At 40.2% G+C, this 12,309-nt stretch overlaps 2 protein-coding genes across 2 annotated transcripts in view; one reads left to right on the top strand and one right to left on the bottom strand.

Moving 5' to 3' along the window:
- Nucleotides 1-2,378, bottom strand: part of ADPRM (ADP-ribose/CDP-alcohol diphosphatase, manganese-dependent) — a 12,911-nt gene extending 10,533 nt beyond the window's left edge. Inside the window, exon 1 of the mRNA XM_008586170.1 lies at nucleotides 2,309-2,378. The gene's annotated coding sequence lies outside the window, so the exon portion shown is untranslated. The remainder of the gene's footprint in view (nucleotides 1-2,308) is intronic.
- Nucleotides 2,379-2,434: 56 nt separating this feature from the next.
- The window catches only part of LOC103601747 (protein SCO1 homolog, mitochondrial-like), a 12,599-nt gene continuing 2,724 nt past the window's right edge, over nucleotides 2,435-12,309 (top strand). The window contains exons 1-5 of the mRNA XM_008586173.1: nucleotides 2,435-2,754; nucleotides 3,968-4,058; nucleotides 7,030-7,227; nucleotides 8,034-8,126; nucleotides 9,929-10,044. Coding sequence (XP_008584395.1) covers nucleotides 2,470-2,754; nucleotides 3,968-4,058; nucleotides 7,030-7,227; nucleotides 8,034-8,126; nucleotides 9,929-10,044 — 783 coding nt within the window. The 5' untranslated portion in view covers nucleotides 2,435-2,469. The remainder of the gene's footprint in view (nucleotides 2,755-3,967; nucleotides 4,059-7,029; nucleotides 7,228-8,033; nucleotides 8,127-9,928; nucleotides 10,045-12,309) is intronic.

Below are 12,309 nucleotides of genomic sequence, written 5' to 3'. Positions count from 1 at the left end.
CAGTGAAGCTTTAATTTCTGAAAACTTGCTACAAGATGATACTAATAAAACTTCTGTAATACTTATGAGTGGCAGCCTGAAGTTCCTTGTAGAATGCCCTCATGTACCTATGATGAATTTGTGGAAGAAGACAGCCCTACACTGAAGAGTGCTTCCTTCACACTACTGTCAAAGGAAAAACAAAACAAAACAAAACAAAAAAAAAACAGGGGGGGGGAAGTCCAGACGTTAGTAAGGAGACATTTTAAGACAGACTGTTGTAACAAAACCTCAAAACCTAAGCCAGAGTGTCTCAGAAAAGGGTGGGTGAGTGAAGCTTTCATATGCAATGACCATGGAAAGAGGGGTGGTGGATCTTAAAACCTAACTATGTTAAAGATTGTAATAAGGAAAGTAGGAGCAGGAAATGTTTGTGGTTAGGCACACAAGGGTCTGGACCTAAGATGAAGCAAACAAATTACAGTGCCAAAAATTCACAAAAAGTTAGGGCCTGGCTGTCCTAGTCAAATCACTTATGTCAAACACAAAATTTGATCAGACTCGTCATTATTTGATAGAACAAATATCAGAAGAGATTATCCATGCCCTGTCTCTCTCAAGGAAAGTATCAAAATTGAAAACAAAACAAAAACTCATTTGGTGATCTTGGTAGTTCAATAGTAGTAATAAAAGTGATGGGTTTACATTAGTTTAACGCTTTAGGTACCTTTTAGCACTAAAATTTCATGGGTCCATGAAATCAGGCTCAGAGATGTTACTAGCAATTCATCCAAACTTCAGTTATAAAACACCTACTTGGAGCCAGAAGCTGTTTTAGATGCTAGTATTTTATTTAATATTATAAACTTAATATGAAGAAGTTGTTAAAAAAAATTCTTCAGTAAAGAAATTAACGGTAAAGCTATTTTAAAAAATCCCTTTGACAAATAAAATTTAATAGAGAAACTGAAAACACTGAATTCAATTTTAATTTACATGATGTGTGTTTGATTACTTAACCTAGCAATTAAAGAGATGAACAATAGTTTTGTATACTCATTGCTGAATATGCAAGGTACTTTCATGTCTTTTTGTCAATTATAGGAAAAATTTCTCCGTGAGCAAAAAATACACAGAAATAAAAAGGTAAAAACCTTATCCACAGGCAACTTCAAGATAGAAAAATTAGTTTGATTAATGTTTTGATGTGCTGAGCAAACATATAAAAACTCTAACTTTAGAAGAAATTTCAGAAAATTCCAGCTCAACTTTGGAAATCAAGAAACACGGGTCATAGCAGACTACGACTTGACTGGATTCGAGAGCAGCACACTCCGATAGTTAGCCCAGCTTACCGAAAAAAAAAAAAAACCAACCATGTTATATTCCAACAATCACTGGATCACGAGTTGCTTCAGCTCAGTGGAAACCCCCTGAAAAAAAGGCACGCAAGAGCAGGTTCTATAGTTAAGGTAGAGAGTTGCAAAGCGATCTTTTTTCTGTCCAGTAATTTACAAATCCACCACAGAATTAAGACTGCAGATATTGAGACCTAAACAAAGGCTGACTGAAAGAATCCGAGTTCAACTTTCACAAGGAATGAAACATAAACCTAAGAAAGCTCTTGGCCTCACTAATGTGTGGCTGTACCCAAGGAACATAAGCAGTCCCAGATGAGGAACCTATTATCAAACTTTAAATCACGAAACTGAAGGGAGCATTTTAAGAAACTGTGGCCCCAGGAGACTAAATGAAGGGATGGAATATAAGCAGTATAGACTTCGTGGAGAGCTGTGCTTTACAATCAGGATACATTATAATACAGTTAGAATAACTAGAAGCGCCGGGCATTTCAGTCTTAACTCATCCTTGCCACCCTAACCACTAAAATTATCCTTATTAGCAATTAAAAACAAACAAACAAACAAAAAAAGCAAGGGTTATTTCAAGCGCCATGGGTCTGACTCTCCTTTGAGGATGTGAAGGGGTCAAGCATCTGGCAGATCCACATGGCCGGCCTCCAGACTGGGCAGGACAAGGGTGACCAGACAGGATGGAGACGGGGGTACTCGGTCCCGCCGACCTCTGACCAGCGTTTTCTCTCTTCCGAGCTGGGGACGCACCGGCTGCTCTCGCCGAGGCCCCTGACCAAAGAGGGGCGGCCCCAGCGCTCAGGGATGCCCGGCCCCGGCCCCTGCCACGCAGCCTGGCCGCCCGAGGAAGCTCCTTCCCCGGGGCCCTGCTGTCTTGCTGTCCCGCTGCCCAGCCGCCCATCCCAGCCCGCCCGGGGCCGCGTAGGACCCGCCTCCAGCCGCAAGGAACCACCTACCGCGCGCCGGCTCCTCGGCGAAGGGCTCCCTGACTAGCGGCTGGGGAACCGCGCCACCACCGAGAGGAGAGGAAAGAGCGGCTCCTTCCGGCTTCCGGAGGAAGCGGAAACAGTATCGGAAGTCGCGGGGCGGAGCGAAAGAGGTGCGGCTGCCCAAGCTCATGGCGGTGCTGTTGGTACGGTCTGGCCGGATGATGCGGCCACCGGTTGGGTCACTTTGGCGTCTCTTGCCTCGCGGACTCTGGCTTTGGGGCCCGGCGGAGGGGACCGCAGGAGTTTTTCTGAGGCAGTTCTGCGCGCGGCCGATGGACGTGCGGCGGGCTTCGGGGCTCGCTGGCAACTGCCTGGGATGCCGACTCCTTAGCACAGCGATGCCGCCACCCCCGGCGTCGTCAGGGCCCGAGCCGAAGAGAAGCAGAGACCCCACGCGCACCTCGAAGCCCGGGGTGAGTGCATGCCTGGAGCCCTTCCCGTGCTCGTCGCGGCTGTCAGCCACACCGGTGGCCTACCCATCCCACTCGGGCATAACCTCAGAGACCGCTCAGCCTGGCCTGAAATTGTCCCCAACATGGCGGGCTAAGCTGCGTCATGAAATTTCACCCGAATTCTCCCCTGGCTTGCCGGTAGTGCCAACCCTCGAGAGAACCTGAGAACCTAACTCCCCACACGGTTAGACTCGGGCTTGGATTTCCCCCTCCCCCCCCAAAAGATGACCGGTAAGGGGACCTTAACCCTTGACTTGGTGTTGTCAGCACCACGCTCTCCCAAGTGAGCCATGAGCCGTCCCCTATCGGGCTTGGATTTTTAAGTTGGCTTTTGCACCAAAAAAGAAAAAAAGAAAAAAAAAGTTTCAGACTTTCTTAAGGGTCTCAACTTTGCTTACCACTGTTGAGTCAGAGCAGTTTTATGATTTCTGTCACTTACATTCCCCTTCATCAGAGTTTCCGTGTATACGTTGAGATTGAAACAAAAAGTGCATCTTAGTTGCGTATGGGTTAGCACTTTTTCTTGGTTTTCTCTCAGGTTCTAGTTCTGACCGGAAAAGAACTTAAGAGCCTTTACCCTCTAGTAATAGCTAAGAAAAATGGATTTTCGGAGCTGGGGGAGGGTTAATGAGTTAAAGCTAGGCCAGCGTCTTATTTGGGGACTTGAAAAGAGTACAGAGAAATAACTCGATCCAAGAAGCCCCACTTGTAAACAGCTTTTCTACTTTGGCTTTGGTACTTCTGGAAGCCGGTTAGGTTAACCTCACGTATTTTGTTTGGTTTATTTATATTCTCAATATCAGCACAAGCCGATTTTAATTTTTTTTTAGATTTTTTAGATTTTTTTAAAATCAGCGATTGGAGCCAGAGTTACACATAATGACAGTCATGGTCCTTTAGCTTCACTGGGTCGTTTTTCACCTGAGCAGAAACTGACTTAGCAAGCTTTCCTATGGGAATCAGTGCCTTAGTAATTGTTCTTGGAGCCCAGACATAACTGCATCCGCAGAAATTTTCAGCCTCTTCTCATTCCATAGTAACCTGAAATATTCTGCATGTTTAACAAGATATTGGCTTCTGTGTATGCGTATTAAAAACTAGTATAATAAATCTGGTATGTTTAAATGTTTGCATCATACTAGAATTTTTATTTTTGTAATCTCTGCCCCAATAGCCTGTTTCCTGGAAGTCTTTAGCAATCACGTTTGCTATTGGAGGAGCTTTATTGGCTGGAATGAAGTACTTCAAGAAAGAAAAGGCAGAGAGTAAGTAGATGTCATCTGGTCAGCTCTGAATAAAATCTTTCCTGGCTAGGTACTAGCATCTTTTCTGTTGTGGGTTTTAAACTTTCTATTTTGAAATAATTTTAGATTTTCAGAAGGGCTGGAAAGATGATATAAAGAATTCCCATATACCTTTCACCATAGAGAGTTTCCACATACATTTTACCCAACTTTCCCTGATATTAACATCTTACATAACCATGGCACATTTATCAAAACTAAGAAATTAAAATAGGTACAAAACAATTAACTATAGAGATTATTTGGATTTCACCAGTTTTTCTATTAGTGTCTTTTATCTCTTCCAGGATCCAATCCAGGAAGTTACTATCTAACAATATTAAAAGATTTACACTGTGGACAGATTTGCAGGTGGGCAGTGTGAAGTCCAGAGGGGACAGTGCTGGCTAAGATGCAGTCCAGCCCTTGAGGTGCACATGACAGAAAAACAGACACAGAAGTAAAGGATTTCACTAGATAAGGTTCTGCCAGACCAGACGGAAGGTCGGGGTGCTGTGAGGGTGCTTGGGATTTGAGATGGCTTCCTGGAAGTCCGGCATAGGGAAACAGTGTGAACAGATACTGCAAACCAGTGGGTATCAGAAGAGGGGAAGGACAGAGGCTGACCATGGTTTATGGAGAGCCTCACTGGGGAATGCCAGGCTCTGCCTGAATTAGCATCTCGAAGTGTTTAGAAATTGTTTACATTAACTTTGTTTTTTTTGGGGGGGGGGTGGCAGCTGGCCAATACGGGGATCCGAACTCTTCACCTTGGTATTATAACACTGCACTCTAACCAACTGAGCTAACTGGCCAGCCCTATGTGAACGTTACATTTTAGTGAATATTTCAATACTTTTAAGATTTAGTTTAAAAGTTTCAGGTAAATCTTTAAAATATTACTTAAATCTGATTTGATTTTCAACCTTGGAGTCTCTTTTGATGCTGTTATACAAAGAGTAATGTTTAAAGCTGAGAGTGAGAATTCATAGGCTTTAGAATGTTAGCAATATAAGTTTTGTACTGATATATATATCAGTACTTTTTGCATAACAAGCAATAATTTTATTGGTAATATTTTCCTATCTCGATTAGCAGTGAGTTCCTTTAGTTTCACAAAGAAACAAACTGAAAAGCTAGGAAAGTAGTGGCAGAGACAGTTCTAGAATATGCAAGTTTCTTTTGACTTTAGTTTGAAATATGATTTACGATAATATTTGTTTTACTTTAAAAATATACTATGAAGTAATCTTAAAAGCATTTCTATATTTGAGAATATTTGCTAATATAATACTTTATCATCTCCAAATACTTCATTGTGTATTTCCTACAAACAGGGACATTCTGTAACACGATCACAATACAACCATCAAAATCAGAAAATTAATTAATCTTTAGGACAGTCTGTTTTATTTATTTATTTATTTTCCTTTTTGAGACCAGCCGCACCGCGCTCAGCCAGTGAGCGCTGTGAGCGCACCGGTCATCCCTATATAGGATCCGAACCCACGGCGGGAGCGCCGCCGCACTCTCAGCGCTTCACTCTCCCGAGTGCGCCACGGGCTCAGCCCAGGACAGTCTGTTTTGAGTACGATTCAATCTTCAAGTTTTGCTATTTGATGTTTCTTATAGCAAAAGGATCCAGTTCAGAACCACATCTTGTACCTACTTCTCTCTTTAGTCTCCTTCAGTTTGTAACAATTTCTCAGTCTTTACCTGACTTTCATTACTTAGATGGCTTTAAAGATTACAGGCCAATTATTTTGTAGACTGTCCCTTGGTTTGGGTTTGTCTGATGTTTCCTTGTGATTAGATTCAGATCATATTGGTGGGAATATCACAAAAGTGACTCTGTGTTCTCATCGCATCTAGTCAAGTGCCTCTGATAATGTTCAGTTTGATCATTTGATTAAGGTGTTCAGGCTTCTCCACTGAAAACTTTACTCTGTTGTGTCAAGATGTGTTTTGTGATGTGTGTTTACATATGTGTATTTTACATATGCTGTTCCCCATCAAACTCACCATTTATTCTTTATGTCGGTGTAGCCTCAAGGTTTCCTACATATTCAGTGAGTTGTGATCTACTATTCTCTTTATTTTGATGCTCAAGTTGTTCCAAATTAGCCAATGGGAACCCGTTCAAGTAGGCTTTTCTGTGCTTTCGACATGTCTCCAATATTCTTTAGGTTCTTCCTTATTTTTACCACAAGAAATTCCAGGCTCATCTTGCGTTTTCTTTGCCTCTGCCCTGCTATCAGCCGTTTCTTCAGAAATCCCTTCCTTTAGTTGGAGAATGATACTTAGAAGTCAATCAGGGCTTATGGCTATTAGGGTATGTCTGTCCCCAGGTCCTCTCAGTGGGCAGAGCTAGTAAATAGATGTATGTATTTACATCTATATTTCTGTATCTGTATATATTGAAACCATAAGTTGACACCAGTACCTTTGATTCCTTTCCAGTACTTTCCATAGTTCTAACTCCCTTTCCATTTGTGACTATCTTATAATATATTTTATCATTTGATCAATCCCCTGTAAAGTCCCATCACTCTGCCCCCTCCTTATGCAGCTGCACACTCAAGCTCAGACTTCCTATGCCAGGCCCCCACCTCATCCCACTTGGGCTTAAACATTCTGCTCTGAGCCTTTGTGACCCTTCCCCCACGTCCAGGATGGCTTAGGACTGAATTATTTCAGAAAGGGAAGAAATATTTTTGCTACTTTGTTTTCTTATAGTCCTTACTACATACCATAGCATTTAATTTGATTTTGTTTAATGTTTTATGCTTATTTTTCTTAAAAGATTTTTTTAGCTTCTTGAAAACCGAAACAATTTCTTCCACTTTTTGTGCACCCATAGTCATTAGTAGAGTACTGACCATATATCAGCCGTTTGAGTACCTGTGGTAATGCTTTTTTTTTTTTTTGGTATGTATGTTTTTGTCTCTTTCAGAGCTAGAGAAGGAACGGCATCGAAGCCTTGGAAAGCCTTTACTTGGGGGTCCATTTTCTCTCACGACTCATACTGGGGAGCCCAAAACTGACAAGGACTACCAGGGTCAGTGGGTATTGATTTATTTTGGTTTCACTCATTGCCCTGATATCTGTCCAGAAGAACTGGAAAAGATGATTCAAGTCGTGGATGAAATAGGTAAGAAAGCCATCATTAACTGTACAAATTAACTGTACAAATGTTTACTTAATGTTCTTAATGTTACTATGTATTTAACATTTTTTATATTAATTACTGGTAGGTGGGGCATTGTAATCATGTGGTTTGTGGGTATGTAAAATCTTAACATTTGGCTTGTATGTTGCTTTGAATCCTGTGACCTTATTCTCTACTGAAGGAAGCTTGTTTTAATGCTGACTGTTAGATTGCTTAAAAATATCAGTGTGGTCTGAGTCTCCCTTGACTCTGCTTTTGTGTCGCTTCCTTTCTTATAGCCTTCTATCACCAACACTGCCATTGCCTTTTCCCTGGTGACCGTGATGGTTAGACTAGGAAATCTGTGGCGTGGTCTGTGATATGCAGTCAGTGGTATTTATTAGTACAAATTAGAAGGAAGGGTGCCTCCTTCCTGAAATTAATTTTTTCAGGGTATTCAGTCCTTATTAATAGTTTACCTTGCCCTTGAGATGTGGTGGGGAAAAATAACTACAAACATTGGATTGGATCAGGAGATAAGATATCCACATGATGTGATCTGGAGTAATAACATTAATGTACCTGTGCAGGTGTTTGATAGGATATTTATCTGATTCCACCGCAGATAATATATGGATCTCTCCTCCTAGAGGCCATCCCATTCCCTTCCTTGTCCAATCCACCCAAATGTTAGATGTCCCTCTGTTTTCTTAACACTTTGCTGTAGCACTTACTATGCTGTCCTGCCATTGCTTGTTTTCTTTATCTTTTCACTTAGGGTGTGAATACTAATTTGAACTTTCTTTCAGATAGCATTCCAAGTCTGCCAAATTTAACTCCGCTTTTCATCACCATTGACCCAGAGAGGGACACAAAAGAAGCCATCGCAAATTATGTGAAAGGTGTGTTTTATTAATAACACTTTACGTATATTTAGCCCTTAATAGTTTTTGAAATACCAACTCATTTGAACCTTACAGTGCCTGTTGAAATAGGCAGGAGAAATGGTATTATCACCAATTTTACAGGCAAATAAAAAGATGTAGCTCAGAGTTGTGACTGTGGTTAGTAAGTAAATAATTAAGAAACAGGTTTCTCAATTGGTGCAGTGCTCTTTTTATTTTGTCATATTGGAAGGATTTGAATTTGGCCTTTGCAAATCAGGTTTATGATTTGCAAATATTTTCTCCCAGTCTATGGCTTGTCATTTTGTTTTCTTAACAGTGTCTTTTGAAGAATAGTTTTCAAATTTGATGAAGTCTTACCAGCTAGCCACCAAGATAAATAAATAAATCAGTAAATAAGGGCTGGCCAGTTAGCTCACTTCACAGAGCATTATGCTGGTAATGCCAGAGTCAAGGGCACAAATCCCTGAACCACCCAGCTGCCAATTTTGATGAAGTCCAAATTTATCTGTTTTTTTTATATATAGTGTTTTTGGTTTGCCTAACCCAAGGTTACAAAGGTTTATGTTTTCTTCTTGAAGTTCAGGGTTTTTATTTTATATGTTTAAGCAGAATTTATGTCCACAATTACACATTTGTCAGAAATTTGGGCAATAGCATAGTTATTTCCTAAAGCAATGAAAACCAGGTATTTATGAACTCATTGGGTAATATACAATCTCCAATCTAAACATGTGTTTTATTGGCAGTTATTTTTATTAGACATTAAACCAAACCATTATATCCCCAAATGAGTAGATATCTGAGTTGCTGTACTTAACTGAAATACTAAAACTTTTGGTAATTTTTTTAACACCACATATGTACAGTTATTTATCAATATAATCATTACTAGTTGCACTTTGAGGGGATTTTTTAAAAATTTAAGTTGGTATTTGGAGAAATATTACAGTTTGGCAATTCAGTTTAAAAAAAAAAAAGTTTGTGTGTGCAGCTACCTAAGGTTTCACTCACCTTTTTCTTCATTTACTCAGAGAATGGAAGAGAAAAGCCATCCTGCTCTTTCAGTAACTGAACAGTTTCTCAGTTTAGAATGAATTAGTCAAAGGAATGAAAATAGGCTTCTGTACCTATGGAAGCAAGAACTGCTATTAAATGCTGGGCTATTATTTCAGTAGTCTTATGAATTCAGGTGTTTTAAGTGATTTTCACCAGCTTACTTATGTAAATTCCAGAAACTTAACGAATACATTCTCTGAATGATTTGCCCTTAGCCCTGAACTTTGTTATAATTGCTGTTTTGGAATGGTGAGTATTAATTGTCCAGTTCTTTATCAGAAGTTAAAAGTAGAACCTGATCCTATATTGAGATTATATGCTGGAGAACAAGATACAGATATTTTGGCCAGGTATAAACTAATTGTGAAGCAACTGTTTTTCTCATGATACTGTGAAAAACTATTGTACTTAATCAATGATAATATTTTTAAATTTCAGCATATCTCAGGACTACATGTATTTTAAACCAACTAAATTAGTTACAAATGTGATTTAAATTTAGAGTGTATTTCCTCCAGATCCTTACTAGATAAAAGGAATTGAATTATATGTTACATAAGAGAATTTTCATTTGCTTTATGTGAATTTCTTTTCCTTTGAATCATTAGGAAATGCTAGGGGACCCGTAGGGAAGAAAGTGGCAAGAGGCCCACTTTATAATTGATAACTGTTGTTTGAAGTAGGGGGTGGCTGTTTTGCTTGCTTCTCATTTTTCATTTTCTTTCTGATTTGTAATTTAGAATTTTCTCCCAAACTCGTTGGCTTGACTGGCACAAAAGAAGAAATTGATCAAGTGGCCAGAGCATACAGAGTGTATTACAGCCCCGGCCCCAAGGATGAAGATGAGGACTACATTGTAAGTGAATGCTCAGGTTTTCAACCAAATATTCATACAGCTCTAAATGCTTCAGACATGGAAGGAAACCTAAGGTTATAGCCTTAGGAATTTTAGATATTTGAAAGGATAGTAGAAGCATTTTTTTAAGGATACTTGTTTAATTTATACTCACTGTTCTCTTAACTTAATTGCCTGATTTTCTTTTCTAGTGGCACACAAAATTATGGGGCAATATAAAATCAGTGATACCTTATATTCAATAGAAGATGAAACTTGGATTCCATGTTGGACTGAGGGTTGCGATCTGTTGCCGGACACGGAAAAAAGACAAAAAGACAAAAAAAAAAAGAAAAGAAAAGAAAACATTGTTTTGGTTTTCCCTGTCCCTAATGAAGGAATATAAGAAATATGCTCCTTTTGAGAAGCAGTTTTACGCCATGGGGAGGAAATAAAGAGAAGCCATCATTCTGTGGCAGGGCTTATATTAGTTTGAAAACATTGTTTTGGTTTTCCCTGTCCCTAATGAAGGAATATAAGAAATATGCTCCTTTTGAGAAGCAGTTTTACGCCATGGGGAGTTGCATTTTTAGGTTGAATGAGAATTCTGAAAAGCAAGAGAAAAGGTGAAAGCTATCAGAAGGTCTATTTCCATAGCAACTCTATGCCTTACACAATTAGGCATTTAATATATGCTTTATAATGATGAAGAACAGAAATTCTAAGTTGTACTTCTGTAGCTTTTGCGTTAAAGATCTATCTTCACATTCATCAACACTGCCCTAGAAGCTAAGGCCAAGTCAAGTTACTGCGTTCCTTATCTGGAGTTTCACAGTGAAGCACCAACAAAGGGCATAAGGACCATCCCTACCCACCCGATTCTCTTTTCAATATGTACATTTTTTTCTATCATATTAAAAGTTGACATTGTATTTTAGTAGTATTTCATGTTTTTCCTCAGTTGTCATCCTGGTTTCTCAGTAATACTGGTTGGACAAAATGATTCATCATAAGAGCCTTGCCAGCTGTAAAGCTGGTTTTGTGGACAGAAAAATGGCCAAGACCCTGAATCACTGATCCGCCAGCTACCCACGGCCCAGGGGTCACAGCAGAGGGGACAGCTTACTGCAGTGCTTTGTCTCTACAGCCCACTGTGCTTTTAGCCACAGGCCAGCCCTTATGAGTGGCTTTCAAACCTAAGAAAAGATGTTCCATTTCTTAATTAAAGAAATTTGAATTATATAATAAGTTGGGATTTTTTTCACCTACTGAGGGACCTACTCTGGTTCCCTCTCACTGCAAAAGCAGCAGCAGAAGAATGAGAGAAGAGCACAGGGGAGCAACAGCCAAGAGAGGAAGCCCTGGAAAAAGAGGAGCTTTTCCAACTGCTTTACTGTTTCCGTGGAGAGTTGTATTAACTGGTTTTGAGGTTTAACTAAAGATGACAGCTGAAGCATGTGGGCTGATCTGACTTCCAGCATTAGATGAGTTTCATTAAATTGTTTTAGTATATGCAATTCTAAACTAGATAACACTCCTTAGTCTTGTACTTATAGGTAATGACTCTAAAGTCAAACAGGAATTTTACAAATAAAACTAAACCTCTTTGGGCCGGCCCAGTGGCGCACTCGGTAGAGTGCGGCGCTTGGGAGTGCGGTGGCGCTCCCACTGAGGGTTCGGATCCCATTTCTGTCACCTTTGAACCTGGAGCACACTGTGGGCCCCTGTAGCTTGTGGCCTAAATTAAAAGCAGATTTCTGGCCCCTTTGCCTTAAGTAAGCCCACACATTAATCATACCTTCCAGGTTTGGTGCCTCATAGAGTTAAGGGAACTTGGATTCATGGGTGAAAAAGAGAAAAATGAGCATTTTTTCCTTCACCCTTAAGTTTAGAAAAGGAGAGGGACCTACTCTGGTTCCCTCTCACTGCAAAAGCAGCAGCAGAAGAATGAGAGAAGAGCACAGGGGAGCAACAGCCAAGAGAGGAAGCCCTGGAAAAAGAGGAGCTTTTCCAACTGCTTTACTGTTTCCGTGGAGAGTTGTATTAACTGGTTTTGAGGTTTAACTAAAGATGACAGCTGAAGCATGTGGGCTGATCTGACTTCCAGCATTAGATGAGTTTCATTAAATTGTTTTAGTATATGCAATTCTAAACTAGATAACACTCCTTAGTCTTGTACTTATAGGTAATGACTCTAAAGTCAAACAGGAATTTTACAAATAAAACTAAACCTCTTTGGGCCGGCCCAGTGGCGCACTCGGTAGAGTGCGGCGCTTGGGAGTGCGG

This window comes from Galeopterus variegatus, unplaced genomic scaffold (genome assembly GCF_000696425.1).
Source record: "Galeopterus variegatus unplaced genomic scaffold, G_variegatus-3.0.2 Scaffold3857, whole genome shotgun sequence".
In the NCBI taxonomy this organism is placed as follows: domain Eukaryota; kingdom Metazoa; phylum Chordata; class Mammalia; order Dermoptera; family Cynocephalidae; genus Galeopterus; species Galeopterus variegatus.
This window is presented reverse-complemented; position numbering and strand designations above follow the sequence as displayed.